Source organism: Notamacropus eugenii, chromosome 1 (assembly GCF_028372415.1).
Source record: "Notamacropus eugenii isolate mMacEug1 chromosome 1, mMacEug1.pri_v2, whole genome shotgun sequence".
NCBI lineage: Eukaryota > Metazoa > Chordata > Mammalia > Diprotodontia > Macropodidae > Notamacropus > Notamacropus eugenii.
In genome coordinates this window covers 248,153,559-248,181,280 of record NC_092872.1, presented here as the reverse complement: position 1 = coordinate 248,181,280, position 27,722 = coordinate 248,153,559, and the positions used below count along the sequence as shown (strand labels likewise).

Here is a 27,722-nt window from a genome sequence, read left to right as displayed (position 1 = left end):
GGAAGAATCTGTTTGTGTATAATATATTGCAATTTTCTATAACCTTTTGCCCCTTTTAAACTCCTACCCTCCCTGTCAGGTTGAATTGCAAAATGAGAAATGGGTGTAAATGACTCAAAGCATGACTTGTTGTTTTTTATTTACTGGTTAAAATCTACAAATTAAGCTTGCCAAGTCAGAGGTGGTACCACGGCACTTTATCTCATTAGAGGCAATGGCCACTATCTTTTATGGGGAAAACAAACAAACCAGGCCCATGCTCCATGGACTCCAGACACCCCACTCTTACCTCTTCCTGGAGCCAAGTCTTAAGTACAGTAGGTCTCGTGGTTAATCAGTCCTTAAACTCTGGCCGGAAGATACCTAATCTTTCAATAAAAGCTCTCCTGAAGGCTGGCTCACAGACAAGTGACCCTCAGTCTTTGCTGTAGTCACCTCAACTTCTCTACCTGAAGGGAGAACCAGAACCTAGAAATGAAGAGGTAACAATTTCCCACTTATTCATTCAGCAGCTGAATGTCTACAGAAGCGGGGAGGGGGAGGTTAAGTGGTTCTTGCTCCCCTCCACCTTATTTCTCTTTACCACCCCCTAGTCCCACTATGGACGTGGGTGCTATCCTAAGCCTCGGAAAGAACACTAGGAAGGAACAGGGGGATGCAAAGGCATCTACTCTCCTAGCCTGTCCTAGGAGCAAAGTAGCCAGATGTGATTGGAAGCTACCAGATTCAGGATGGGCATTGTCTCCTCAAAGGAAATATAAGCCTGACTCAAGAAGATAATTCAGAAGTGGAAGGAAAACCTTCTTGTTACCTTCTAGAAGGTGGAGAGGAGAATTATACTAGTGATTTCTAATAGCAACAAGAATACTATTACAATTCTCTTGATAGGACAGTAACAACAATAATAGTGGATGTTTCATAAGGATGAAAACTTCATGTTTCCTACATTAGCTAGTTAAATATTGTTTTTAGAAGGAAGGATACTTCTGTTTGACTAATATATATGGGTTCAGCCATTGAATACTTTAGCTTTTAAATGACTGTTGCAAGGGGAAGGCAGCCAAACCCTGGAGCTATAAAGGGGTCCCCAGAGAGAGAGCACTAGGCTTGGCTGCCAGTCTCTACCACGTTGAGACCTTGAATGTCTGTAATGTCTCCATTTCTTCATCTATAAATGTAACGTCTGTAACGTCTCTGTCCATTTCTTCACCTATAAAATGGAGGCCCCTCAGAGGGTTTTGTTGGGAGAATCTAATGAGACAATGCTCACGATAACAATGAAAAGACTGCTCATTTTGGTTCACCGGCCCACCACTGCCTTTATTTCCTGGGTGACCTTGGGTAAGTCATATCAACCCAACAGGCCTGAAGGATGAGGGGACCCCATTAGACAGTCTTCTAAGGTCCTTTGCAGCTCAAAATTTTTGATTCTCTTTAGACTGCTTCTTGTAAACTTTAGTGTGGGATAAAAATTCCTGCTGTTTCCTTGCCATCCACAAGGCTGCTGACCCTGGCACTTTTTTATTTTGTGCTACTGCCTGAATGATGGCAGAAGTAATGGTGGAAACAGGAAGCTGGAATATAGGGGCTCCTCAGGGAGTTTCCCTTAGTCTCAGAGTCTGTTTGCTCTTATCTCTGGCAATAAAACTTTAGTCCATGTTTGTGTTTTCATGTGAATTCCAAAGTTTATATTTCTCTCAAGGAAAGAACTAGAAGAAGACTTTCTTCCCAGCATATGGGAATCGAGCCCAGAGAGGAAGCCCCCTTAGAATTTCTCTAATGGGTGTTATTTTTTTAAAGGGTACACTGATTTTATTCCTCTCAAAATATTAGCTTTTAGACTACCCAGCTCTCTAGCCAATGGGTTTGAGATGATTGTAAACCATCAGAGAAATGGCCTGTAAGGGTTTACATGAGTGTGGTATTGGGGAGACAGAGACGGCTCCTCATTTCTCCCATGGGGAGTCTATTCACCGCAAGACTGCTCCATGTCTGCTCCTTCCAAGTAGGCCAAAAACTTCCTTCCACCTCACTCCATCTTCGGACTCTCTGAGGGACCTAAGGCATGAGGGCATAAGTGTGAACTTAGCCTTTGGGCTCTAGAGACAATTCCACATCTTGGAAAGGTGCACAGACTCCTTCGTGTCACTGAAGAAATGGAGGACTGTAGAATGTTGCATGCATTGTTAGACATGATCGTTGTGTCAAATGACTCTGCTTAACTCTTTTTTGTTGTTGTTATTATGAGAGAAGACTCATGAGGAGTGAGTATAAAGGGGAAAGGGGTAGATTGCTAATTATTGTTTATAAAAGCAACGTGCAGACAAGTGTCAGCTTGTAGATGAAGGAGTTTACTTTTGAAGCTGGTAAAATTCAAAATAGTTGGAAGTCAGCTGGTGGCTCCCCTATATGGTGTAAGTTGAGCTGAGAATAAGTGATCCATCCCCTCCAAACAAGGAAGTATAGACCTCAGATCAAAAATTTAGTACCAGGACAAATCCTGTGAATGGAGACTGAAGAAGGTCCCCTTCCCACCCCTGCCCTACTCCCTTCTTTGGGGTTTAGTCAGTTCAAGATTTGGATAGATCTGTGATCTCAGGGAGGTGCATTCTCCCTCCTATTTTGCAGATTGCAGCCCATTGGGGTGCCTATACTCCTGAGGGCCCATGAGAGTCTCCATTTAGTAAATGGAAGAATCAGAAGACTCATCATGGTTTACTGACACACAGAGCAGAGGTTGATATTTTGGGAGATTCCAAGCAATCCAGAAAGGGTGGGAGGGGAACAAAAGCACTGTAAAATACTTTATCCATCAAAGAATAGTGTGGAATAATATGGAAGTGTTTGATCCCAGGCTGAAGAAAGGCTTCATCTTCTCTTTCTTCTGTTGCTATATATCATTTGTCACTCCAGCCTAAAAACTGAAAATGCTCATTCAGTCCTATTCCCTGTGTGGCAAAGAGTTCAACTTCCACTATAATAAAAAATAAAAATGCTCTTAACTGACATTTATAAAGCATCATGCAGACATTATCCCATTTGAACCTCACAACAAACCCATGAAGCATGTGTTACTATTTTCCACATTTTACTGATGAGAAAACAGGCAGACAGGTTAAGTGATTGGTCCAAGGTCATACAACTAGTGAGTATATAATGCCAAATTTGAACTTGTCTTCTCTACTCCAAGTTCAGTGCTCTATCCACTGTGCCCCCTGACTTAACTTTTCTAAGATTCAAATTCATTATCTGAAAAATGGGGGAAATAATGGGACCTATTTCCCAGAGTTGATGGGAGAATCAAATGAGGGGATACATAGAAAGTACTTGGCAAACTTTGAAGTGCTATAGAAATCCTAGCTATTATCTTATTATCATTATCATTAGTGACATGCTCATTGTCACACAGCTAATAAGTGTAGGAGGTAAGACTCAAACCCAGAGCTTCTGGGTGCCTGAATCAGCACTCCAGTTACTACAACATCCATGTTTAGCATTAGAGAATACTAGAGCTAGTCCTTCTGGTGGGCCAGCCCAAAACTGAATAAAGGCCAGAGTTGTGTTCTTCATACATAAAATCTCTTAAGGTTGGAATGGGAAGGGACTTTCCTAAGATTACACACTTATTGGCACATCTGACACTGGAACTCTGCCTGGCACCTTAGAACAGAGTTCTTTCCATTTGTCTAGGCTGACTAAAGATAATCTCCAGGGTCTGTTGCCTTTTCTTTCTCTGTGCCTTGGGAGCATATTTTCTATTCTGGGTTTCTGTAGCTAGAATTAACATCTGTGATGTGATATAAATGAAGGTTACCCCCATCTGGTGCCTGGAAAGTAGGAGAAGGCTTCAGCTGGCACAGAGAGGAAGAACTAAGAATCCTGGCACTGGGGGAAATTCAGTTAATGGAAAAGGGAGGGAAAGCAGAAGGCATAACCACTTCCTTTGTGAGTGGCTGTGGTAGACTGGAGACAAAGGTCATGGATAATTGAGGAGGTTGAGGAGCTAGGAGGCCAGGGTGTTCAAGGCAGAGAAGACTGGGAGTCTGGTACTCTGAGAGGGGGATGGGTACATTGGAGATTCAGAGATGATAGTCACAAGGCTGTTGCCACTGATAGAAAGGAGTAGCCTTTTCCCCTCAGTTTTACCCTTCTTTCTCCCTCCATTCCTGTGTTTCCTACTGCTAACAGACACAAAATCACCTCCCTCCTTTTCCAACACTCACAATGCCATCATACACTGCCTTGAGCTGTGGCTAATTATGTAGCAATGGAATGGCATTGGTAAGGGGAACTGTGGAATCTCTTTCCCTAGAGGTCTTTAAAGATGAGAGATTTCTTGCAGAATAGGACATTTCAGAGTGAGTTCTACCTTAAGGCAGGAAGATTGACTTCATGAATTTTAGAGAGCCTCTATATTCCCAAAGGTTCTAGGATTTTCAATCAGCGTTCTCTCTTTTACAGAGGCAGTGTGATATATTGGACATCTAATCTCAGAACCAGAAAGATATGGGTTCAAGTCCCACTTTTGACACCTACTGGCTCTGTGATTCTGTCCATGCCTCTTGCATGTGAGCTGCACTTGCAACTTTGTGGGGAGGAGGAAGGAGAAGAAATCTCCCAATAAGCTTTTATGCTACCCTGCTCATAGGGAGCAATCTGGAGTTCCCTGGGTCATCCTAGCAAGGTACCAATAAGGAGCTACAGTGCTTGGTCAGCTTAGGGTCAGGAAACCAGGAATTCCCCTAACCACCCACCACAGTAGAAGTAACCCATCATCATTTCTAAACATTAAGTGACATAAGTATGATTTTCAGTTCATGTGTCCTAGTAGTTTAATAAATACAATTTTATGCAAACAGAAATAATCAGAAAGGAAATGCAGGATTAGATCCAAGATTGTCACCGAGTCTAAACTCAGTAGAAGAATGCCCTCTCTCTTCCCCACCTCTCCATGAGAGCGTTTCCTAATAATTTACACAAGAAATACAGTCAGGAGTCACCAGTTCCATTCTAGAATCTTTCTCAACAGGAATTTAGGACTAGGCACTTCTCTGTCAACTTCAATTCCTTTCCTAGTAACAGCGCAGTAAGATTGTTCCTTTTGGGTCCTTTAGATATATTGTAAGAAATAACTGCATGCATAATGTTTGATCTTTTACCCATTTTCATTTATCAAACAAATATTTATTGAGCTTCTACTACAGAGGCATGCTTTCTACTCCTGCTTATAATTCAGGAACAAAGACAACCTAAGGACAAAGCAGCCAGAGACGGTTGCCTCAGAAAAATATTAATCTGGGATTATAATAATTGAGAGCATTACAGCTAACCCAAGAGCCTCCAGGCCAAATCCAGTGTCCCAAACAGCTAGGTAATATTGGGCAAGACAAGTGACCATGTGGCCCCACAGTTGTTGGTTTTTTCTTTTGTATCTATGGCTATTGATGAGGAAAGAGGAAAGAAATGGTGCTCCCCTTCCCCCACCCCATCACCACCTTAGAATTTCCCACCTGCGTGCTAATTTCACTTCCTCTTAAGTAAAGTGTATAATACCCATAAAAGACTTCATTGAGAGGAGAGTATCCCATCATACCACATTTAGCTTTGGGCTAAATATGGGTCTGTCCTTCATTTCCTTGACTTTCTCTGCCTTTTTCCCAGTGTGTCACACAAGGACTTTCTACACTTTGGATCACAGAGATAAGGAATAAATAGGTAGATATGATGATTGAGCCACTGTCAGTGATCTCTGAAATATTGTGGAAACAGAAGAGGTACCACAGAAGTAGAGAAGGGCAGATACTGTCCCAAGTTTTGACAAAAGGAAAGAAGAGCCATGTCTGTAAAATATAGGCCAGGTGAAATATATGATTCCTGGAATATTCTAGAGGCATTAGTAGGTTCATGGGTTTAGAGCTAGAAGGGGCCAGCTCAGGGATTCAGGCATATATGAATTTGGTTTTATTTTAATATTCAAAAAACTGGATTATGAATATAATTGGTTTCTTTTCCATTGCTCTGTGTTTTATTTTATGCACTTAAAAACATAATTCTGAAAAGGGCTACATGAGCTTCATTAGTCTGACAAGGGGATCCATGAAACTAAAAAAGTTAATACCCCAGATCTAATTGGATCCCCTTCTTTTTTTGAAAGGTAAGGAAATGGAGGCCTGCTCCCATCTCTCAGGAGGGAGGTGGTCACATATAGATAAAAAATGAGGGATATATTTCCAGACATGGCCAAAGTATTTATTTGTTTTGTTGGACTATATTTATTTGTTAAAAGGGAGGCTTCAGGGGTTGGGTATGTATGGGGGGAAGAGGGAGGAGGAGGCACAGTGTCATTAGGAAATGTCTGTGATAAACACAAGTAAATTATTCAAACAAAAAACAGAGGCCCAGAGAGTTTATGACTTAGTTAAGTACACACAAGTAGCCAATAGTGGAGCTGGGATTTGAACCCAATTCTCACTTCTGAATCCAAGCCATTGTGCCATGTTCTCTCTTAAGGAGATGGTTAATGAACATCTACAAGTGGGACTGGTGATCACAGAGGCTCCATGCCTTCAGTAGAAAGAGGTCTTTGCATGTTAAACTCATATCTTTTCTTGAAAGGATTTATTAGGGTATGATAGATTAGGGCAGTACTTTGTATGGTTTACCTCCATTTTAGCCCACTCTCTATTCTTGTGAATAAGATAAGAAGACACAAGTTACATGACAGTTTATCTAGATGGCTTTGAAAATGTCCAAATTCAAAGAGTAACTAGTCTTCCAGGGTTTGATGTCGTCTTGGAAAGATGATGTTTCTAGAAGAGTTCTCTGGGGATTTGCCCATTTTTAAGAGTTTTATTAGAGACTTGAATAAAACCACAGATGCATATTGATCAAATTTTCAGATGACACAAAGTCAGAAGGCATCCAAAAATACCTTAATGAGTTAAAACTCAATCCAAGGTGAAATTTTGAAGGGATAAATGTCAACTATTACAAACTTGAGTTCAAAAACTCACCTACAAAAGGATTTGTAATTAGAGGAGGCATGTCTCAAAAGCAATCCATAAACTCAATTTGAATCAACACTGCTGTGATTTGGCAACCAAAAAGTCAAAAATCAAAAAGACCCCAATCTTGGGCAACTTGGAGAGAAGTATAGGGTCCATAATGAGAGCATTGTCTATTCTGCTCAAGAGCACATCTGGGATATTGTGTTTGCTTCTGGGTCACATTCTAGAAAAGGCATTGATAAACTAGATGAGTGTTGTTCAGTCATTTCAGATGTGCCCAATTCTTCATGACTCCATTTGAGGTTTTCTTGGTAAAGACACTGAAATGGTTTGCCATTTCCTTCTCCAGCTCATTTTACAGATGAGGAAAATTGAGGCAAAGAGGGTTAAGTGACTTTCCCAGGGTTACATAGCTAGTGAGTATTTGAGGTCACATTTGAACTTGGGTCTTCCTGGCTCCAGGTCCTCTCGCCACCTAGTTTCCCCCCAAAACTAGATGGTATAGAGTAAGAGAAGACAATGAGAGTGGCAAAGATCCTTTGAGATATGAGCCATATGAGAATCTGTTGAACATATAGCACAGAGAATAGATTTAGATGGAAAACCATAGTGATGTTCAAATATTTAAAATACTGACCAGTGTGGGGAGGATTGATCTTGTTCTGTTGCCTCCAGAGGGCAGAATTGAGGGCAAAGAGGAAAATTTGGGTTTAACCTCAGGAAGAATTTCCTGTCACAATTGTTCAAAGTGGGATGGTCTTCCTCACTAGAGGTCTTCAAGCAAAAGGCCACCATTTGGGCAGAGGTTGGTAAATTTTCAAGTATAGCCAAAAGTTCTAGAGTGCTAACACTTCTCTAAGGAAACAAAATTGGAAAACACAAGTTTGACCAGTCACTCTCCTCCTCAAGAAACCGCTGTGTCTTAACATTATCTCTAGGATAAAATACAAATTCCTCCTTTGTAAAGAACAAGTTTGTAGTATTTGCTGGCATGAACTAGTCTTGAAAGAAGACTAGTGGGTTAGACTGTATGAGTCCATTCTGTTGAGTTCCTCCCATTCCACATTTCCCCAGCAGCTAAAGGATAATGAAAGGTTCTCTAGGTTAGGGCAGGCCCTCTGGATTAAAGGTAAAACTCAGCACTTCACAAGTACTTAATACTTGATTAATTCTTGATCCAATTATTCTCTCTCCTCATGCCTACTAGAATAACTTGAGCTTTCCTGACCTCCAAAAAGACATATAATAGTCAGTATTTGGAGGATGACTGCTTTGTAATCTACTCTCTGTAGAAATGGCCTTGTTATTGGCTTGACAAAATGTTGTGCATATGCTACAGGTGTCCATTAGATTGTAAGCTCCGCAAAGTCAAGGACTGTTTTTCTTTTGCCTTTGTATCTCCAGCACCTAAGCACAGTGCCTCTGGCACATAATTGGTCTTAAGAAATGCTTGGTGAATTTAATTGCTTGACAGTCTCTCCTAGTCAAGACTGGTGAATCCTGGGATCTTAGAGTTAGAACGAGTCATAAATAATTCAGTTCAGCTCTTTCATTTAGAAAAGGACTAGAAAAGTAAAGTGATTTGTCCAACAGTCACAAAGCTAGCAAGAGGCAGATGCAGAATTCAAACTCATTAATGACTGACTACTCTTTGGGTCTGATCATCCAACCGGTTTCAAGACCACTTGATTGTACTATCATTTAACCCACATCTTACCATCATAGTCCCAAAATAACATCTCAGACTCTTGAATTCATCAGTCTTTCCCATACACTGACCTGGAAATTTTGTGATATGTGTGTTTTACTGCAACTCGCTTTTTAGTTCCCATGTAGAACTATCTAGAACCCTATAAGAGGGAATCTTCCTTTGAAGAAACCTATATAAGCATATTTAAAGCATTTTCTGTTTGTTAGATGTTTTTAAAATGTCTTTATACTGAGTCTAAGTAGTTCTCAACAGGCATCACCGCTAAAATAATGAGAGTGAACCTAAGAATCATACCTGATTGCAAAAACTCTGCCTCCCTAGGATCTAACTTTCTAAGTGACAGAAATCTAGTATTATTCTTTGGTGATGGTGCTGGTTATATGTCCAGTACCTACCATGGTGCTTGGCACATAATAGGAGTTTAATAAATGCTTATTGACTGACTAATATTCTTATCAATTAATTGATTGATTAAGTGATCAGAGTGAACCAGGTATAGACCTCAAGGTTACCAGTTCTCCACCCTCCAAGATTACTATCTGTCTAGTTCAAGACACTACAGCAAGATTTTCCCCTCATCCCATGCTTTTATTATGATCATAGGTGAAACAATGTTAGGGGGGGTCAGTAATTTCATCACCTGAAATCTCAAGTGATGCCCTTAAGGATACAGCATCCACATTTTCATTACATTACAATATGGTTTGATTATAAGTTATTTACAGAAACATTATGAAATAATATTTAATGGGGAAATGCTATGAAAGGCATGCCAATTCAATTAATGAAACCTAAGATTGTACTGAATCTTTTGGCAACCACCTCATGCTGTTGACTCATTGATCTTGCACCTAAATAAAATACTTAAGTCTTCATCACATAAACTTGTATTAAATCACATTTTCCTTAGCTCAGTTTTTTTAACCTAAGAGTTTAACACAGTACCCAGTGCTTAATAAGTGTTTGACTGACTGATAAGAAGTTTTTATTTATCCTTCCTGAATGTCATCTTGTTCTATTTAATTCATTGTTACTGCCTCCTTTTAGATCCTTGATTCAGTTCTCCAGCACAACTTTTTCTTCCACTTTCATGTCTTCAGCAAGTTTGATGAGAAAACCATCAATAACTTAATCTAAATGAAGGAATCCCAACCTGGGGTTGATACTTCACTAATTATGAGAAGTTTATTGAAGGAGGAATATTTGGTAAATAGCTATATTACCCCCATTGAAACACCCCAGATATAGTAGAGTTAATGGGGGGAAGTTATAGATTGAAGACAAAACAACTTTATGATACTAAAACCAGTATGGACCAAATAGTTTTCTTTATGAAAAATTAATTGATATCTTTATTTTATCTTTGTATACATGGTAAACTCAAGAATTTATTTTCTTTTGTGTTGAATAGGGGAGATAGGAAAATTTGCTGAAAGTCAGAGATGACAGGAACTAAATAATAGACTTTGGGAACCATTGCTCAGAGTCACTGATAAAAATATTGGAAAAATTAGGCTCAAGGAAGAACCCTTGAACACTTGAATCTTCCCTTTAGGTTAAAACTTACTCATTAATGATTATTCTTACCATCATCCAATCAACATTTGTATAAATGTACATACGGATATTCTGAGAGAGCTTTTTGTTAATTCATCTACACCATTTACTCTGCATTTTCCTGATCTACCAGTCTGATAATACTACCAAAAGAGTAAATAACTCCCCTTTGGTGAATCCTTTCTGTCTTCTTGTGATCACTGTTTTCTTTCTAAGTGAATGCTCACAAATCGTTCATTTTCTAATAGGCTCTAAATTTTTTTTTCCATAGATGGACACCCAATTCTCCCTTTTCTCATATCCCTTGTTCTAAATTATTCCTACAACTCCTTGCAGATTCCTCTGAACTTGGGTGGCAATTAATACTTTCATCATATCTATTCGTCATATCTGGATCATTTAGTCATTCTGGGTCACCACTTTTCCAATGACCTGAATGATCCCCTCTCTGCCAGGCCTTTCTGAACTCTTCAGGAGAGAGTCACTGGGACTTAATTGAGACGCAGCATTAAATATTGGGCAATGTATCAGAGTCAGGAAGATCTGAGTTCAAGACTCACCTCCGACACTCATTAACTATGTAATCCTTGGTAAATCCTAATCTGTAAAATGGAAATAATTTTAACTTGTTTGCATCATGAGCTTCTCATGAAGATCAAATGAGATAAAGTATGAAAGTAGCTAGCTAGTGATCATAAGTATAAGAATTATTATTATTGCTATCAAAACAATTCTGGAAAATTTAAAGTACCGTTTTGAATCAGGAGAGCAACAGTGGTTTTGAGCAAGCTGTGTACTATACCTTCTGATGATTACAAAAGATGGTAGAAGGAGTAACTTCAGGTGAAGAAACTGAGTTGAAGAGAAAAATGAAAAAAATCTCCCCCCTCCTCAAGGAACTTGTATTCTTGGGAGGGGGTGGGAGGAAGGTAAAATGTATGGGCAGGTCTATAAATACAATATAAAAGCAATGTATAAAAGGCAGCATAGTACAGAGGGTGGAGGGCAAGCCTCAGAGTAAGAAAGGCCTGTGCACATACTAGCTATGTGATTTTGGGCAAGTGACCAAGCCCCTCTGGGACATGAATTCTTAACCTGGGGTCTGTGGCCTTTGGGGGTGGGGTGGGGCAGGGAGGGTGGGGATTGCTATGTTCCCATATAATTGGTTTGTAATTCTGAGTTTTATTTTATACCAATACAAACATAATTCTGAGAAGGGGTCCATGAACTTCCCTGGACTGCTAAAGGTGTCCTCGACACACAAAAAAGGTCTTGCTCTAAAACTGTAAGTACTCTAGTGGAAAAGGTGTTTATCTGCCAAGGCAGAGATGGGGTCTCACCAGGATGCTCTAAACCAATGAATTCACAAGTCTTAGAAGAAGAAATGCTAGATATAAAATTTCAAAGAGGGGAGGAGTCTAACGACTGGGGAGGGAATCAAAATAGGTCTTGTAGAGAAGATCGCACCCAGAAGAATCTTCTGGGGAGTTTAAAAGGGGAGATAAGGAAAGAGCATTCTTGTTATAGAGAACATCCTGTGCAAAGACATGGAGGTGGGAAATTAAAATCAAATTTTTGGAAATAGCAGGTAATCTATTTAGACCAGAACAAATTATGCAAGATAGTGGAATGTTGCATAACTTTGGAAAGTAGTCCAAGGCCAGGGAATGAAGGACTTCACATTCTGTCTTAGAGACATTGGGGGGACCACTAAAGTTTCCTGAGTGATGTGGTCAGAACTTTATACGAAATGTATTTCATTTGGTAAATCTATATAAATTCTAACTCTAATTCTAAATTTTAAAATTCCAATCTATCAGGCCTACTGTGTTCTCAAAAGACAACATTCCAGGTTTACATGAACTGTTCCCCATGTCTTCCCTCTACCACCCTGAATCCTTAGCTCCCTGCAAAGAGCACTCAGTGCCCCCTCATACACAGCCTTTCCTGATTTCCCAGGGGTTAATGCACTCTCAATCTTAAAATTAATTTTTATTGCTTTTTGTAATTTGTTCTTACTTTTTGGGGGACATTACAATTCCTACTCCAGTGAAAAGGAAGCTCATTGAGGTCAGGGCTTACTCATTTCTGACTTCATTTCCCAAGCACCTAACATGCTTCATAAGTATTTATTGAATTGAATTGTTGACGAATAATGATTAACTGAAAAATGAGTTTTAGTGGGTAGTTCCAGGTAAATAGATTTCCTGGCTCAGGGCTGTGTTCCCAGTTTTCTCATAGAAACTTGGGGTTTAAAGGAACCTGAAGAATTGTCTAGTTCAACCCCCAGAGCAAGCTGAGGCTTATAGGAAGGAAAGCTTATCCAAGGTCATACACCTATTTAGCATCTGGAGCCCATTTTGTTAAAGAGCTATGTCTGCACACCAGTCTGGCTAAAGAGCTTTTCCCAGAAATGAATCTGAGAGCTAAAAGGCAAAAATCTCAAAGTTCTCTTTAAGTGTTCCCATTGAGGGAAAATGTAGCAAGGAGATTTAGTAGTTATATAACATTAAATACCACCCAAATAAAAATTGTTAGCCTGGAAGCATGAAGTTAAAGGCTAGGTCCTCAAGCACAGAGGAAAATAAACCCCACCCTCCTGTAATGAAGACATAGGAAGGCTTGGGACACTGCACTTGAAGTTAAGATGAACTGGGCACAAAATCTGCCTCAGCACTTACTAGTTGGCCATTATAGGCCAAGAGCTTCATTTCTCTGAACCTCTATAAAAATGGGGATAATATAAAGCCTCACAGGGTTGTTAGGAGATGATTCCATAAAGTGTTTTACAAACTTAAAAAGCAGCTATATAAATGCCACCTATTACTATTATTACCAAGGAGACACATGGCCTATTGTGAACAAATGGAACCTTTATGGAGTCCTAAGGACCTCTGATAACTTTCAGAAAGGCTGCTAGTTTTATATATTGGGTAGTTAAAGCTTAATGTAATTAGTAAAAATTCCATTCCCCTTCTTGGAAATCAAGACAGAGTGAGTGTGTGTGTGTGTGTGTGTGTGTGCAAATATTTTATTTTTTCCCCAATTGCATGCTAAAATAATTTAAACATATCTTTTAGTTTTGAGTTCCAAATTCTATACTCTCTTCCTTCCCACCTCCCTCCCTGAGATGGTAAGCAATCTGATACAGGCTATACATATCATGTCAAACATTTCCATATCAGTCATTTTGTACAAGAAGACAAGACAGAAAGAGACAGAGACAGACAGAGAGAGAGAGAGAGAAAAGGAGAGAGAGAGAGGGGAGAGAGAGAGAGAGAGAGAGAGAGAGAGAGAGAGAGAGAGAGAGAGAGAGAGAGGCAGAGAGAGAGAGAGAGAGGGAGAGGGAGAGAGAGAGGGAGAGAGAAGGAGAGAGAGAGGGAGAGAGAGAGGGAGAGAGAGAAGGAGAAAGAGAGAGATGGAGAGAGAAGGACAGAGGGAGGGAGGAGAGAGAGGGAGAGAGAGAAGGAGAGAGAGAGAAGGAGAGAGAGAGGAAGAGAGAGAGACCAAGGAGAGAGAGAGAAGAAGAGAGAGAGGAAAAGAGAAAGAAAGAAAGAAAGAATAAAAGAAAGAAGGAGGAAGGAAGGGAGGATGGAAGGAAGGAAGGAAGGAAGGAAGGAAGGAAGGAAGGAAGGAAGGAAGGAAGGAAGGAACAAAGGAATGAAGTAACGAAGGAAGGAGGGAAGGGAAGTTAGCATACTGTATTCAGACTGTATCAGTTTTGAGACCCTCTCTTTAAGCAGTAAAGCCCTGTAACTTCATAAAGATTAATCAGACAGTTTGCTGAAGGTTTAGGATAGCTGCCATGTCTTTGTCTTGCTCTCTTCGCCATTGAAGTCAATAATACCTAGGGGACTCATACTCTTGCAGAAAGTCCCCTAGATGAGTTCATTTGATGGTCCAGCCATACATGGGGCTAATGACCCATTAACCTTAGCCCCGAGTCATCAAATCTATTTACATAATTTTATTGTCAGAAGTTGTAGTGCTGGCAGAGCTATGCCTGGCTCTTCAAAGCCTACCACTTTGGTGAGTCTTCATCAGAAGTATCTAATGTGGTTAGGCTGCCCCCACTTTGGGCTTTGATCATAGGTATATGTCATATTCACAAGATTTCCGAGCAAGTAGTGGGATGAAATATCTAGCCCAACTCTTATTTTACAGAAGCAGAGAAGAATCATAGATTTAGAGTGGGAAGGGATCATGAAGTCCAATCCCTTCATTTTACAGGTAGGAAAACTGAGGCAGACAGTAGTGGAGTGGCTTACCCAGAGTCATACAAGTGATAGGTGTCTGACAAAGAATTTGAACTAGAGTCTTCTTTACTCCAAGCCCAAAATTCTATGCACTAAAAGACCACAGCCAGGTCCTTGGACTCCATTCAGTCAACTAATCAATCAGAGTCCAGCACAGTGCTTGGAACATAGTGGACACTGGATATAGTTCTGTCTCCCCATACCCATGTTAAAAAGGAAGATTCTTTGTTCAGGCTTCCATCCTGATTAATGAGGCAAAACTCAGGACAGAGAGGATTAAAAGGAGTTTATTAGGAGTAGGTCAAAGTAGCAACACATTGTCAGAGTGATTGCTGGAGATCAGCAAGGGTTTCACGAAGGGGCCAGCTTTTATTGATAACTTTTGTAATGAGATAAAGATAATTCAGATAGGTCTATGTTAGCAAAATGGGGTGGGTCACTGCAACTCAGTTTCTCCCCAAGGAAACAAGTATATGACAATTTGCCAGGTACAAGCACCTTGGGGGCAGCTAGGTGGCACAGTGGATAGAGTGCTGGGCCTGGAATCAGGAAGACCTGAGTTAAAATTGGGCCTCAGACACTTACTAGCTTTGTGACCTTGGGCAAGTCCCCTAAAAAGGAAATTCCAAACCCTTCCAGTATCTTTGCCAAGAAAACCCCAAAATGAGGTCCCAAAGAGTCAGACACAACTGAAATGACTAAGCAACACCACCACTACCACAAAACAGGTAGGAAGTGACTTGGTGCATGATATATAACAGGTAACACACAGCTACACTCTGGTGCCTCTCCCAAGGCAGGTCTGAAAATAATGGGTCACTGAGTCAGCATAACTTTCAATACTCCCCTGCTATATTTTGAAATAATGAAAACAGGAAGCTAAACACAGGAAGCAGAATAGTCATTTGATGCATCAGGAGCAAAAGAAAATCTAGATTGTTAAATGGAAATTCTCTATTTAACATCCACTAATATCTACAAGAATTGGGGGCATCCAGATAAATTAGGTTGTTTGGTAGCCCAACAAATAGAATTCTGAATTCAGAGTCAAAAAGAACAGAATTCAGATCTAGCCTCGCACACTTGTCCCTCGGTGTCTTAGACTCTAAAATAAAAATTATGATCTCCTCTAGTCCCAAGGTTGTTCTGAGGATAAATTAGATAATTGCAAAATACTTTGCAAAAAGAGTTTAAATACTAGTTCAAATTAGGGTGGTTATTAGGGCAAATGTTTTCAAAACTTGGTTGTCCAACAACAAATTGTTCCTTTTTATCCTCTGACTTGGGAAGGCTAATATTACTAAGGGAGAAAAATAATAGAATACAAATGCTATTTTTTTATGTTGAAATTGTCCAACTATAAAGGCTCTGATAGCCTGGCCCTATAGTTGATAGAACTTCCAAGACATCTTCCTGGGCCCATGTGGTGGGCCCATTTCACCAAATGGAGTCAGTAAGCATTATCTGGCTTTAAATTATGACAAAAGTAAGGACTGAGCTCAGTAACTAAACTGAGAGTCCACAATCCAGGGTTTTAATTCCAGCTCTGAAATTAAAAGATACATGAGATCATCCCTCTATAAGAATCAGTCAGTCACTCAGTCAACATTTAATAAGCATCTATTATGCGCCAGGCACTGGGCTAAATACTGGGGATACAAGTATAAAGAAGCAATGATTCTCTAATCACCATGAACTTACAAGCCAATGGGGGTAGGGAGACAACAAGGACATAAAAGTGACACAGATAGAAAGTTAAAACACATAACGGTAAGGAGGGAGTGCATAGAATTTAGAGATGGAAGGGTCCTTAGACATCCTTTAGATCAGTGGTTTCAAATTTGAGTGGAAACAATTCCTGCAGACTGCATATTACTGACTTAGAAAAACACAAATTTACATTATCCATGTTGCATTCTATTTGTTTGTTTGTTTATTGTTAAACATTTCCATCTGATTTGGGCTACACTTGGGAGTTTTACAGGCCACTTGCCACCATCTGGCCATGAGTCCGATGCCTCTGTTAGTTCAATACCTTTATTTCTCAGGGGAAGAAACTGAGGCCCCAAGTGAATATTTGACATTCCAGGAAAGTAGCAAAGTCATGACATAAAGCTTGATTCTTTGACTGTAAATCCAGTGTTCTTTCTATAAAAAAACAAAAACAAACAAACAAAAAACCCAGATGGCTTAGAAGTGATCTCTCAGGTCCCTCTAGCTCTAATTGTATTTGATCTAAGGTTTCTTCCAGATCTAATATTCTCTGTCCTAAGACAGGGAGCACAGAAAGAGGGTGGAATTTGGATGTAAGAGACTGGAGTCTAACTCCTTTCTTAATCACTCTCTGTGTGACCTGGGATACCACTTTTCTGGGCCTCAGTTTCTTCATATGTACTATGAGATCATTGGATGAGTTGACCATTAAAGTCTCTTAGCTCTTAATCTGCAATCCTGCAGCCCTTTCTGAGGTTAGCATTTTTGTGTTTTAAGAACCCTCTCAGCTCTTACGTGCTAGAAATTATAATGATTCGACCAGTATCACCTTCCAATATTCATAAATGAAGGGTCATGGAACAGAAATGGGGAACTAATGGGAACAGGTTGAGTTGGAATTCACATCCTATTTGACTTGCTGATTATCACTTGATGAGACTCAAGACTAACCTATCCAGTAGGGGTAATCGCAAGATTAAGGACAACAAAGGAGTTGTGCATTTACAATTAATTTCTACGGGAGTGTTATGAGATACCTCTAGAGGACTCATTATAGAAGGCGTTGTCATGATTGGCATAGACTGTAACCAATGTGCAATTATGATCGACAACACCCCAAGCCAGGGATCAAAGGTCTGAATAATAAGGAAAATCCCTATGGCTCATCAAAGTACAATCAAGCCACCCATGGCAGAATCTGTTGATGCATTGCAGGGGAAAAGGGCGACTTTTCTTATTCCATCACTGGTTTTTGGAAGGGAGGCCTAGAGCTGAAAGGGACAGCAATGCAATCCAATCCAACAAGCATTTATTACGTGCCTACTGTCGGCAAGGCAATACATTAGGTGCTAGGAACCATCTAGCTAGGACAAAAATTGATATGAAGACAAAAAAAGGAATGAGTCCCTGCCTTCAAGAAACATATATTCTATAAGGAAAGATAATAAATAAACAGCTAAATTGATACATGATAAATTGCTAGTTAGATGAGAACTGAGCCTTAAAAGAAGCTAGAAATTGGAAGAGGTGGTGAGAATTCAGCAAAGTCAGCGTGTGAATGTCTGCCCAGAAATATCTTATGCAAATCAAATCTCTGCCTTGGTCTCTTTTTGTCTGTCTGTCTCTATCTCCATTTCTGTCTTGGTCGTGTCTGTGCTTCTCTGTCTCTTTCTCTCTCTGTATTTCTATCCATCTCCATCATTCCTCCACTCTTTCTCTCCCCCCCGCCCCCAGGCTGATCCTACTAGCCAGCTTGGCTGTTCTGCTGTTGCAAGAGGTTCATGGAGCCCCCAAAAACCAGGTATGTGACTTTTCAATTTAGCCCCAGTCTTGGTCCCTTGAGTGTCCAACACCTCCTTTACCTGTTGGGGCCTCTTCTCGCCTGCTCCAAGCACCCAGGTGGGGTGAAGATTTAAACTAGGAGAGACCTAAGAGGTTATCTGGTCAAGGTATTTTGGAGATGAGGAAAATGAGAACCAGAAAGACTGTGTCTTACACAAGGTCACATTGGTAGTATTTGGAAGAACCAGGATTCAAACCAAAGTTCTCTGGCTCCAAAAACACTGTTCTTTCCATTACACAACAAGAAATTCCAGTGCCCTTTAGAAGGAAGTAAAAGTTGGAGGTGTAAGGATTTTTAATCTCTTTTCAATATCATAGCTCTGTAGGAGGAAGATTCATTTCACGTGCATTACAGCACCTCTAAGCTCCCCCATCTGATTTAGGTATGGAATGAAACCTTAAAGATCAGATAAGCTAACCTCTTTATTTTTGTTTTTGTGGGTGGACCTACCAGGCATGTGGTCCAATGGAAAGAATACTGGTTTTGGAGTAAGATGAAGTAAGTAAAATTCTAGTTCTTCCACTTACTGCCCATGTGACCTCAGGCAAGTCACTTAGTCTTTTTCTGCCTCAGTTTACTCCTCTGTGAAACAAAGAGGCCAGACTCGACGGCTTCTAAGGTCTCTTCAAGCTCTAAATCTATATTCTTGCCATTTCCATGGTTTGAAAACTCAACACAGTGCTTGGATCACAGAAAGCATGGAATACATGGTTTTTCATTAATTCATTCATTTCATTCTCAATGGTATCTGCAACACTGAGAGGGTAAGTAACTTGCCCCAGGTAGTATCTATCAGGGTCATAATTCTCTATTCATTATGTAACACTGCCTTAGGGGGTGGGGGATAGTGTCTTCTCCAAGGTCACATCTTCCTGACATCTTCCTGAGTTCAAACCTGATCTCAGGCACTTACTAGTTGAGTGACCCTGGGCAAGTCACTTAACCCTGTTTGCCTCAATTCCCTCATCTATAAAATGAGCTGGAGAAGGAAATGCCAAACCATTCCAGTAGCTTTGCCAAGAAAACCCCAAATGGGGTCATGAAAAGTTGGGTACAACTGAACAACAAATTATTTTATGCTAGAAAATTCTAGTTTTCATGACCTATATTTACATATTTTGTTATATTTAGTCACACATGTTAGAGTGAAGGCCAGAAGACTCCTGCGGATAGTAACACAGATGCACAGGTGCAAATGAAAGATTGGGAACAATGCCGAAGGGAACACAATAATTAAAACTTCCCCATATGCAAATTTCTTCTTCAGTTTTGGAATAGTAGTATATACTTATGAGATTCAGCCAAGAAAGCCTGAAAGAAGATATTCTTTCAGTTAGACTGAAATAATGAATGAATGAATAGGTAGACAGGTGGATAGATGAATGAAAAAGCATTGTGCTTACTATGTGCTAATCACTTCTCTAAAACCTGGGATATAAGTAGAAAAGTATGACGTTGTTTTGTTTTGGGTTCTTTTCTTTTTTTTTTTTTTACTTTGTTTTAAAGGAGGTAACGCTCTCATAGGATAGACAATATATACAGGAAGTTGAAGCTACAACTCAGGTGGAAAGGTCCCAGAGTCCTTAGGGTACAAAGGCAAAGCAAACCATAATGCATCTTCTTCAATGTTGATCCCACTGCTAAACCATGTATCTTTCTCATTGAATCACTGGACAGCGCCTGGAGATGAGGATTATACTAGATGACCTCTTCAAGGATCACCTAACATAATAATATGATGCCAAGCTCAAGGATGCCACAGGCAACCTTGCCCAGATAAAAGTTATTCATGGAAGAACCATAAAGCCCTTCCAGTTTGCAAGGACCATAAAAGCTCTGCCAAGGGGCTCTCCTAAGGGAGGTACCTGAAAGCTTCCTCAACCTAATAGTTCCTCATTGATTTTTCACTTGGTTTCCAGGTCTTAATGAATGCCAAAAGGAAGAACAGCTTCTCCGAAGAGAGCACTAATGAACAATTGTAAGAACATTAGCCACATTTAAAGTCTTTCTCTTTGTTTTCTCTTGTCCTGGCTCAATAAAATCAGCTTCATTTAGAATATGCAGCATTTTGTTGACTTCCAACCTTTCTTGAAATCTAATATACTTTGGCTGATTAAGTGGTAATAAATTCATTTAAACCTAAAACTCTCTCAGACAAAGTACATTTAATTTTCCAGTTACAAAACTAATCTGAGAGGTGAAACAACTCTCCTCTCCCTCTCTCTCTCTCTCTCTCTCTCTCTCTTCCTCTTTCTCCCTCTCTCCCCCCACCCAAATCAATTGCTTTAATAGACACTTAGATGATGGAAGATATTCATTAAACCATAAAGACAGGTTCAAGGTTTAGCTGAGGGCGGGGGACAACGCGGAGGAGGAGGTTAATGCCCAGATTATCTCAGAAAAATAATCAATCCTAATGTTCTTTTTTTCCCCATCCAAATTGCCCAAATGAGGCTGATAATTACTATTGCTTTTGCTGCAAGAAGGACAACCTGGCTAATAGCTGGTTGCACTCTAACCCTGCTGGACTGAATCAGCACATTCTCTGTTGATTTGCTCTAGGCGATGGCTAAGTCTATATTTGAAATTCGGAACTCGTCAGTCATCCCTGCCTCCTGATTAGCTCCTATTAAGCCAGGAACAATTAACCTCTGAATTCTGTGGCCTTCAATCCTGCTGAATCAGAAAATTTGCCCTTTTAAACGTACCTCACCCTCTCTTTATCAAACTGATTTATTTATTCTGAAGTGGGATATTTACTACTGGATCTATAAATGTTTTTTCCACCCATTTAAGAACTATTGAAGAAGTGCTTCATAGTCACTACCTTGGTAGAATTATAGATTTAGAGCCTGGTACTACCTGTATAATCTTAGGAAAATCACTTCACTTTCCTGGAACTCAGTTAAAAAGTGATGGGCTTGAATTAGAAGAGCTTTGAGGTCCCTTCAAACTCTAACTCTATGACCACTCATGTGGGTACTTCCTCCACTGATCTTTCACCCAACCCTCACCCTACCTGTTCGAGAGGGGAAAATCTTAGACTTAGTTCTCCATCTCATGCCTACTTAAAAGGCTGGGCAGCTAGATGGATAAAGCACTGGGCTTAGAATCAGGAAGACTCATCTTTCAGAGTTCAAATCTGGCTTCAGGCACTTACTAGTTTTGTGACCCTGGGCAAGTCATTTAACCCTGTTTGCCTCAGTTTCCCCATCTGTAAAATGAGCTAGTGAAGGAAGTGGCAAACCACCCAGTATCTTTGCCAAGAAAATGCCAAAGGGGTCACGAAGAGTCAGACACAACTGAACAACAACTTAAAAGGCAAATGTGTCCTATTCACTTGTTCTAGGCTTGGAAGCAAGAGAATTTCTGCTAGAAGCGATATCTACTGCCCAGAGTCAAGAAGTGGGATTTAGCTCAGAATAAAAGTCATTTACACAAAATAACTTATAGTTATTCAATGGAGCAGCTATCTCTGTTTGTATTTACCCTGTGAGAAAACATACCATGGGATCAAATGAGATTGATATTTATAGAGCCCTTAGCACAGTGCCTGGCACATAGTAAGCATTTTATAAATGTTTGCTATTATTAATAATACTAGCTGGCCTCACTTTTAGCTTTATTTTCCTGCACATATCATTTATTTTCACAGGAATTTGGGCCCAAAGGCTAAACAATCAGAAAATGACAACCTTCTCGGTAAGTACAAACTGAACTTTTCACAGATTGGGAGAAAAACCAAGGTAGATATGATCACAGAGATGATAAACCCACTCTAGGTTCCCTGATTTCTTCATCAAAGGCAGTTGAATCCAGAGCAGTAGAACTTACAAGTCACAATAATCCTGATTTTTTTGTGTGTGTATCTTTCATTACTTAAAAAAAATTCCTGATTTCACTCATGTGAGTGCTCTGCTCACCAACATAAAGCCCAGTTGTTTCATCGCAGTGTAAATGGATGCCTGAATTTCTGTGGCCAAAAGAATTCATCTATCGGTGTGTCCAGCTTCCTGGAGTTGAGCCTTTGTAACTAATTAGGGTAGTTCTCAGAGGATAGATGCCTAGGCCATTGTAAGACCTGTGCCCAGCATCTCCAGGTTAGCAGAACCTGCCAAAGCTGGCACTGTATTAGTGCAGTCTCTTAGAACATGGGTTTACCTTCATATCTCTGTGGGTATCATGAAAAGATTTTAGCAGAATAGACTCTACTTATGTAATCTTCCTAATACATGTGTGTGCTTGTATGTGTATATATACACACATATACATATATATGTTTTACTTATGTATGTATAAAACTGCATCTGTGTATATTCATATATATTCTCGTTTACGTATTTGTATGTATGTATATATATACACATAGACACACACAGATAGATAGATAGACAGATAGATAGATAGATAGATGTATAGATATTCCACATGGCACCACAGCTAGGTGGTACAGCAGACTGAGTTGCTAAATCTGAGTCCGAAAGGTTTGAGTTTAAGTACTGACTTAGTTATTAACTGTGTGACTCTGGGCAAGTCACCTCTAAACCTCAGTTTCCTCATCTGTAAAGAAAGCATGATGCCTATCTCATGGAGTTGTTATAAGACTCAAATGAGATGATATATGTAAAGTGTTCTATAAATCTTTAAGTGCTATATGTAGTTTTACTATTATTGTATATAAACTATATGAATAGTTTTTATATTATTATATATAAAACTATATAAATATAGTTTAATCATTATTAGTAGTAGTAGCTAACATATAAGTATTCTTCCAAAGAGGTAACCAGTAGTAGATGTTGTGGAGGCACATTGAGACTGGGAGATTCTCCTGGCCTACAGTGCAATATCCCCAAAACCTGGAAACGAGCCCTAATACTTGAATTCAGTTTAGAGAAATACTCTTCACCATCAAGAGCATCTAGAATGAATCAAGTTCAAGCAGAGCTCCCCTCTTAGTCTAAAATCCCTACTGGAGCCATTATGCCCCTCTGACATCCAGTGCATCCCCAAGAGGACAGATTCTTCAACTCTGACGGTCGTCCCAAAGGGTTGTAGCAAATTTACAATGTTGGCTGTTGCCCACCTAGTATTCAGGATCGAGCAGAATTAGGGAGACCCATGGAGGACAGTTGCTGATGCTGCTTGGGGTAATTTCTATCTCTGCTTGGCTTTAAATAAAGCCTATACAAGCAAAAACAACTGACTCTGCTCTCTGTGCTAGACCATTAGAATTCTTTAAACCTAGTATTACCAATCAATCAGCCAACCAGTCAACCAACAAGCCTTTATTAAATACCTAGTATTCATCAAGTGCTAGGCATACTAAGTCAAAAGCGAAAAGGTCCCTGCCCTTAAAAAGCTTACTGTCAGTCAGGGGAGACAGAGGGTATAGTGAGAGAGAGAGACACGCAGCAATAAAGACAGAGAGACAGACAGTGATAGACAGAGACAGAGAGAGAGGGGCAAGCTGTCCCAAAGTCTTAGTGTAGTTTTGAGTGTAAGATTTTCGGAACGTCCTGTGCACACAAGATGTATATAAAAGAAACAAGGTAATTTTGGCACAGGCAACACTAGGAGCTGGGGGTTGGGATGGGGATCAGACCATACTTCACTTAGAAGGTCCTGCTTGAGCTAAGTCTTGAAGGAAAGAAAGAATTCCAAGAGGTAGAGGGGAGGAAAAGCATATTCCAGATGTGTTGGACAAGCCTGTGCACAGTCAAGGAAGGCTGGCCATCATGTGTGAGCAAAGGCAAGAAGGCCAGTTGGCCCGAATTATAGAATGTTTTCTAGGAAGTAATCTGTAGAAAACCTGTGCATGTTGATTGAGATCGGGCTGAATACCAAACTGAGAAGTATGTTTGATCCTGGGGGTATTCAGTTACTGAGGTTAACTGAGTAGGGGGATGTTGTGGTGAGAAAAGTGCTTTGGGAAAATTACTGCTTGAAGGATGAATTGGGACAGCAGGGAGAGATCCAAGGTAGGGAGACCAATTACAAGGCTTTACCAACAGTCCAGGTGAGAAGTGATGAGGGGCTGAGATAGTGTGGGGAATGTGCAGCTACAGGAAAAAAATGCTCAATTTCAAAGATGTTGGAAAGACTTAAATGGCAAGATTTGTCAACTGACGGTCTAAGTGAAATTATGAAGATAATGCCAAGTTTTCAATGCTATGAGATTGGACAGATGCAGGTGACCTTGATATAAAAAAGAAAGTTTAGGAAAGGGGTGAGATTGTGCAATGACCAATCTGGTCTCCAGAAGCCTGAGGATGAAGCTTGCTTTCCTGGGTCCTGGCAGAGAGGTGATGGACTATAGGTCCAGGATAAGGCATGCATATTCAGACATAGCCAATAGGTGGATTTGTTTTGTATGACTCTTACTCATTGGTTACTTGAAAGAAGATAGGGTTTATTGGGGAAAGGGAAGGTGAAGAGGTACTCATAATGCTACTAAAGGAAGGGAAAGAAATAAAATGAGTTTAAATCTTTAAAATTAACAAAAGAGGACAGAAGGAAGTTTAGAAGGGGATATAGACAAGTAATCTTTTTTTTTTTTCAAATCATATGTTGTGAAAATTCACAGTTTCACAAATTAAACCTTCTTAATCTATTCTTTGTCTTTGGAAACAATATTTGCAAAGTTAATAATATCAAGAAAGGATTTATTTTAAAAGACGGATGGGTTTTAAAAGAAAGATACTGAATCTGTTTGGGGATGCTGAGTGTGAGATGCCTATTAGACATCCAATATGAAAAATTTAGCAGGTAGTTGGTGGTGAAAGAGTGGAGCTCCTAGAGAGACCAGGGTAGGATCTATAGATCTGGGAATCATAGGATTATGGATTTAGAACCAGAGAGGACCTTAGACACAATCTTATCCAACTACCTCATTTTATGAATGGGGAAATGCGGCCTTGGGAGATATAGTGATTTGTCCCAAGTTACACAGGTGGTAAAAAGCAGAGGAAAGATTTGACACACCCCCTTCCCCAATTTTCTGACTTTGTCTCTTTCCCCTGTGCTATGCTGGCTCAGAGGCATCTGCACAAAGATGATCATAGAACAATGAGAACTGATGAAGTCAGCAAAATAAGAATGTGTGTAACTCAGGAAGAGAAGAGGGCCCAGAATGCAGCATTGAGGGATTCCCCAATAAGACAGCATGATACAGATGAACTAGAAAGGAGACTGAGAAGAAGCAGTCAGGGAGGTTGGAGGAGAAACAAAAGAGAGCCATGTCAAGAGAACCCAGGGAACAGATGATATATGGGAGGAGTAGGTGGGCAACAATGTTGAATACTGCAGAGAAGTCAAGAAGGACAAGGATTGTCAAAGAAACCTCCATATTTGACCATTAAGAGATCACAGGTAACTTAGCATAAGGTCTGACGTACCTGCTGAATACACTTCAATGACTCCCTACAGGATCAAATATGGCATTCTGCTTTCTTTCAGTATTTGAAGTCCTTCATGACATGGCCCCTCCTATCTTCCAATTTTTTTACATTTCTGTCCCCTCCACTTGCTCTATGACCCAGTTCTACTCTTCCTGTGTTGTTCTTCACACAGGACACTTCTCCCAATTCCAGGTGTTTTCCCTGACCTTCCCTTATGCCCTCTTTACTTACCTCCACTTCTTGGCTTCCCTGATTTTCTTCAAAACTCAGTTCAAATTCCTCCTTTTTCAGGAGGCACTTCCCAACTTCCCCTCTCCCACTGCTAGTACGTTCTCTCTGAGACTATCTTGCATTTATGCTCCAAATATTTTATATGTTTATGGTTATTTATGAGATCTCCCCCATCAGAATGTGAGTTCCTTGAGTGCAGGGTCCATATTTTTGCCTTTATTTATATCCCCAGTGATTAGTATAGCCTCTGGTACAAAGGAGATGTTTATTAAATGCTTGTTCATTGACTGAGAACAGTTTCAGTTAAGGGTGGAAGTCTGAAGTCAGATTTCAAAGGGCTGAAAAATAACAACCATGCTCTCCTTTCTCATATATCACCCTTAACGGGATCTAACATTTAGCACTATATATTGAGGATCTGTAAATTTAAAAGTATCTGAGAGGAAGAGGGGCCACTAAAATTCCCAAGAAGAGCTCTTCTTTTCAGTTCTGGGGGAACTAAATGCAGATTTTCTCTACCCTAGACACAGATATCTTGAGACGTTTTCGAAATCCTATTCAATTTCCTGAGGAAGACAGAGATTTCCTCTACCACCCAAGTCTCACAGAGGATGTCATTCAAAAACCCAGAACGTTCAGGATTCCTCACTATGAAGTGTTACAGGGGCCAGAAAAGGACATGGACCATATCTACCATGCTGAAGATTAATAGATTAAACCATGTTAACCAAGAAACTAAAGATTCAGCCAAAAGACACACTATGTCATTTTATTCTCATGCTTTCTTTTTTCTTTCCTAATGGTATTTACTATGGCTATTTACTATTTCCACACCAATGATAAGAATGATCATGAGACCCTAATCCCCTCTCCTCCTAAAATATCCATGTTTACTCTTTTTCAGACTTTATTGAACATCTTTTGATTATTAAGGCTAATGTAAGAACAGCAACATAATATGTTAATGATCCCAAAGAATGTGCCATATAAAATTCATGTATCTTTGATTTTAGAATATAAGAGAGACAGACATATGAGTCATACTGAGGTTGTGATCTGTCTCCATTTGTTTAAGAAGTTCCCATATCAAGTTACTCTTCTCCTGGCTTGCTATCTCATTCCTCAAAGCCTAAGGCAGTGTAAGGATCATGTTTTCTTAGTGTTCCCAGACCCCTCCTATGATTCTATGATGTATTGATTCATGGAAATAAACATATACAAAGAAGTCAAAAGTTTGAATTGGGCTGGATCTGTTAACCAGAGGAGTGGTGGGGAAGGTGGATTGGAATCTTATCTTCTTGCTTATTATCTTAAATTAGCTTGGGCAAATTTAAATTAAATTAGATCCATGGGAAAGGGCATTGGATTTGAAATTGGATCCTTGGGGTTCAAAATCTGGGTCTTCCCTCTAGCTAACTAGGTAATCATAAGAAAGTTATTTCAACTTCAGAGTCTGATTTTCCTCATTTGTAAAAGAAGGATAATGATACTTGCATCTATATAGAGCCTTTAAAGTATGCAAAGTAGTTTATATCTGTTTATTTCTGTGATCTTTACAACAACCCTCTAAGGTAGGTACTATTATAACCATTTTACAGTTGAGGAAACTGAGGTTAAACAGAAGTGAAATGATTTGCCCAGAATCACACAACTAATAAGTATTGTGGAAGGATTTCAATACATGTCTTCTTAATGCCAAATTCAGTACTCTATATATTCAAAAAGGCAGTATGACACAGTGGATAAAGCAATGTGCTTGGAGTCAGAAAGAACTGGGGTTGAATCTTGCTTTGGGCACTTAGAGACCTTGGACAAGTCTCTTAAGTTCTCTCAGTCTCAGTTTCCTCATCTATAAAGTGAGAATAACAATAACTGTGTACCTCCCCAGGCTTATTAACAGACTCAAATATGATAATGTAGGCAAAGTGTTACACAAGCCTTAAAACACTAAGGTCGGTTTTCATTATTATACCATGCTGTTTCACATTTTTACATTACTACCTA

The 27,722-nt window shown here is 39.8% G+C and overlaps 2 protein-coding genes across 2 annotated transcripts in view; one reads left to right on the top strand and one right to left on the bottom strand.

Annotated features, from left to right (window-relative positions):
- CALY (calcyon neuron specific vesicular protein) overlaps nucleotides 1–27,722 on the bottom strand; it is a 177,726-nt gene that overhangs the window by 138,220 nt on the left and 11,784 nt on the right. The gene's annotated exons all lie outside the window — the stretch shown is intronic.
- Nucleotides 374–26,950, top strand: PRAP1 (proline rich acidic protein 1). Its single transcript, XM_072628458.1, has 5 exons — nucleotides 374–482; nucleotides 17,979–18,045; nucleotides 20,007–20,065; nucleotides 21,743–21,789; nucleotides 26,243–26,950. Exons 1-5 carry the CDS (start codon nucleotides 475–477, stop codon nucleotides 26,425–26,427), a joined length of 366 nt encoding a protein of 121 aa, XP_072484559.1. The 5' UTR covers nucleotides 374–474; the 3' UTR covers nucleotides 26,428–26,950.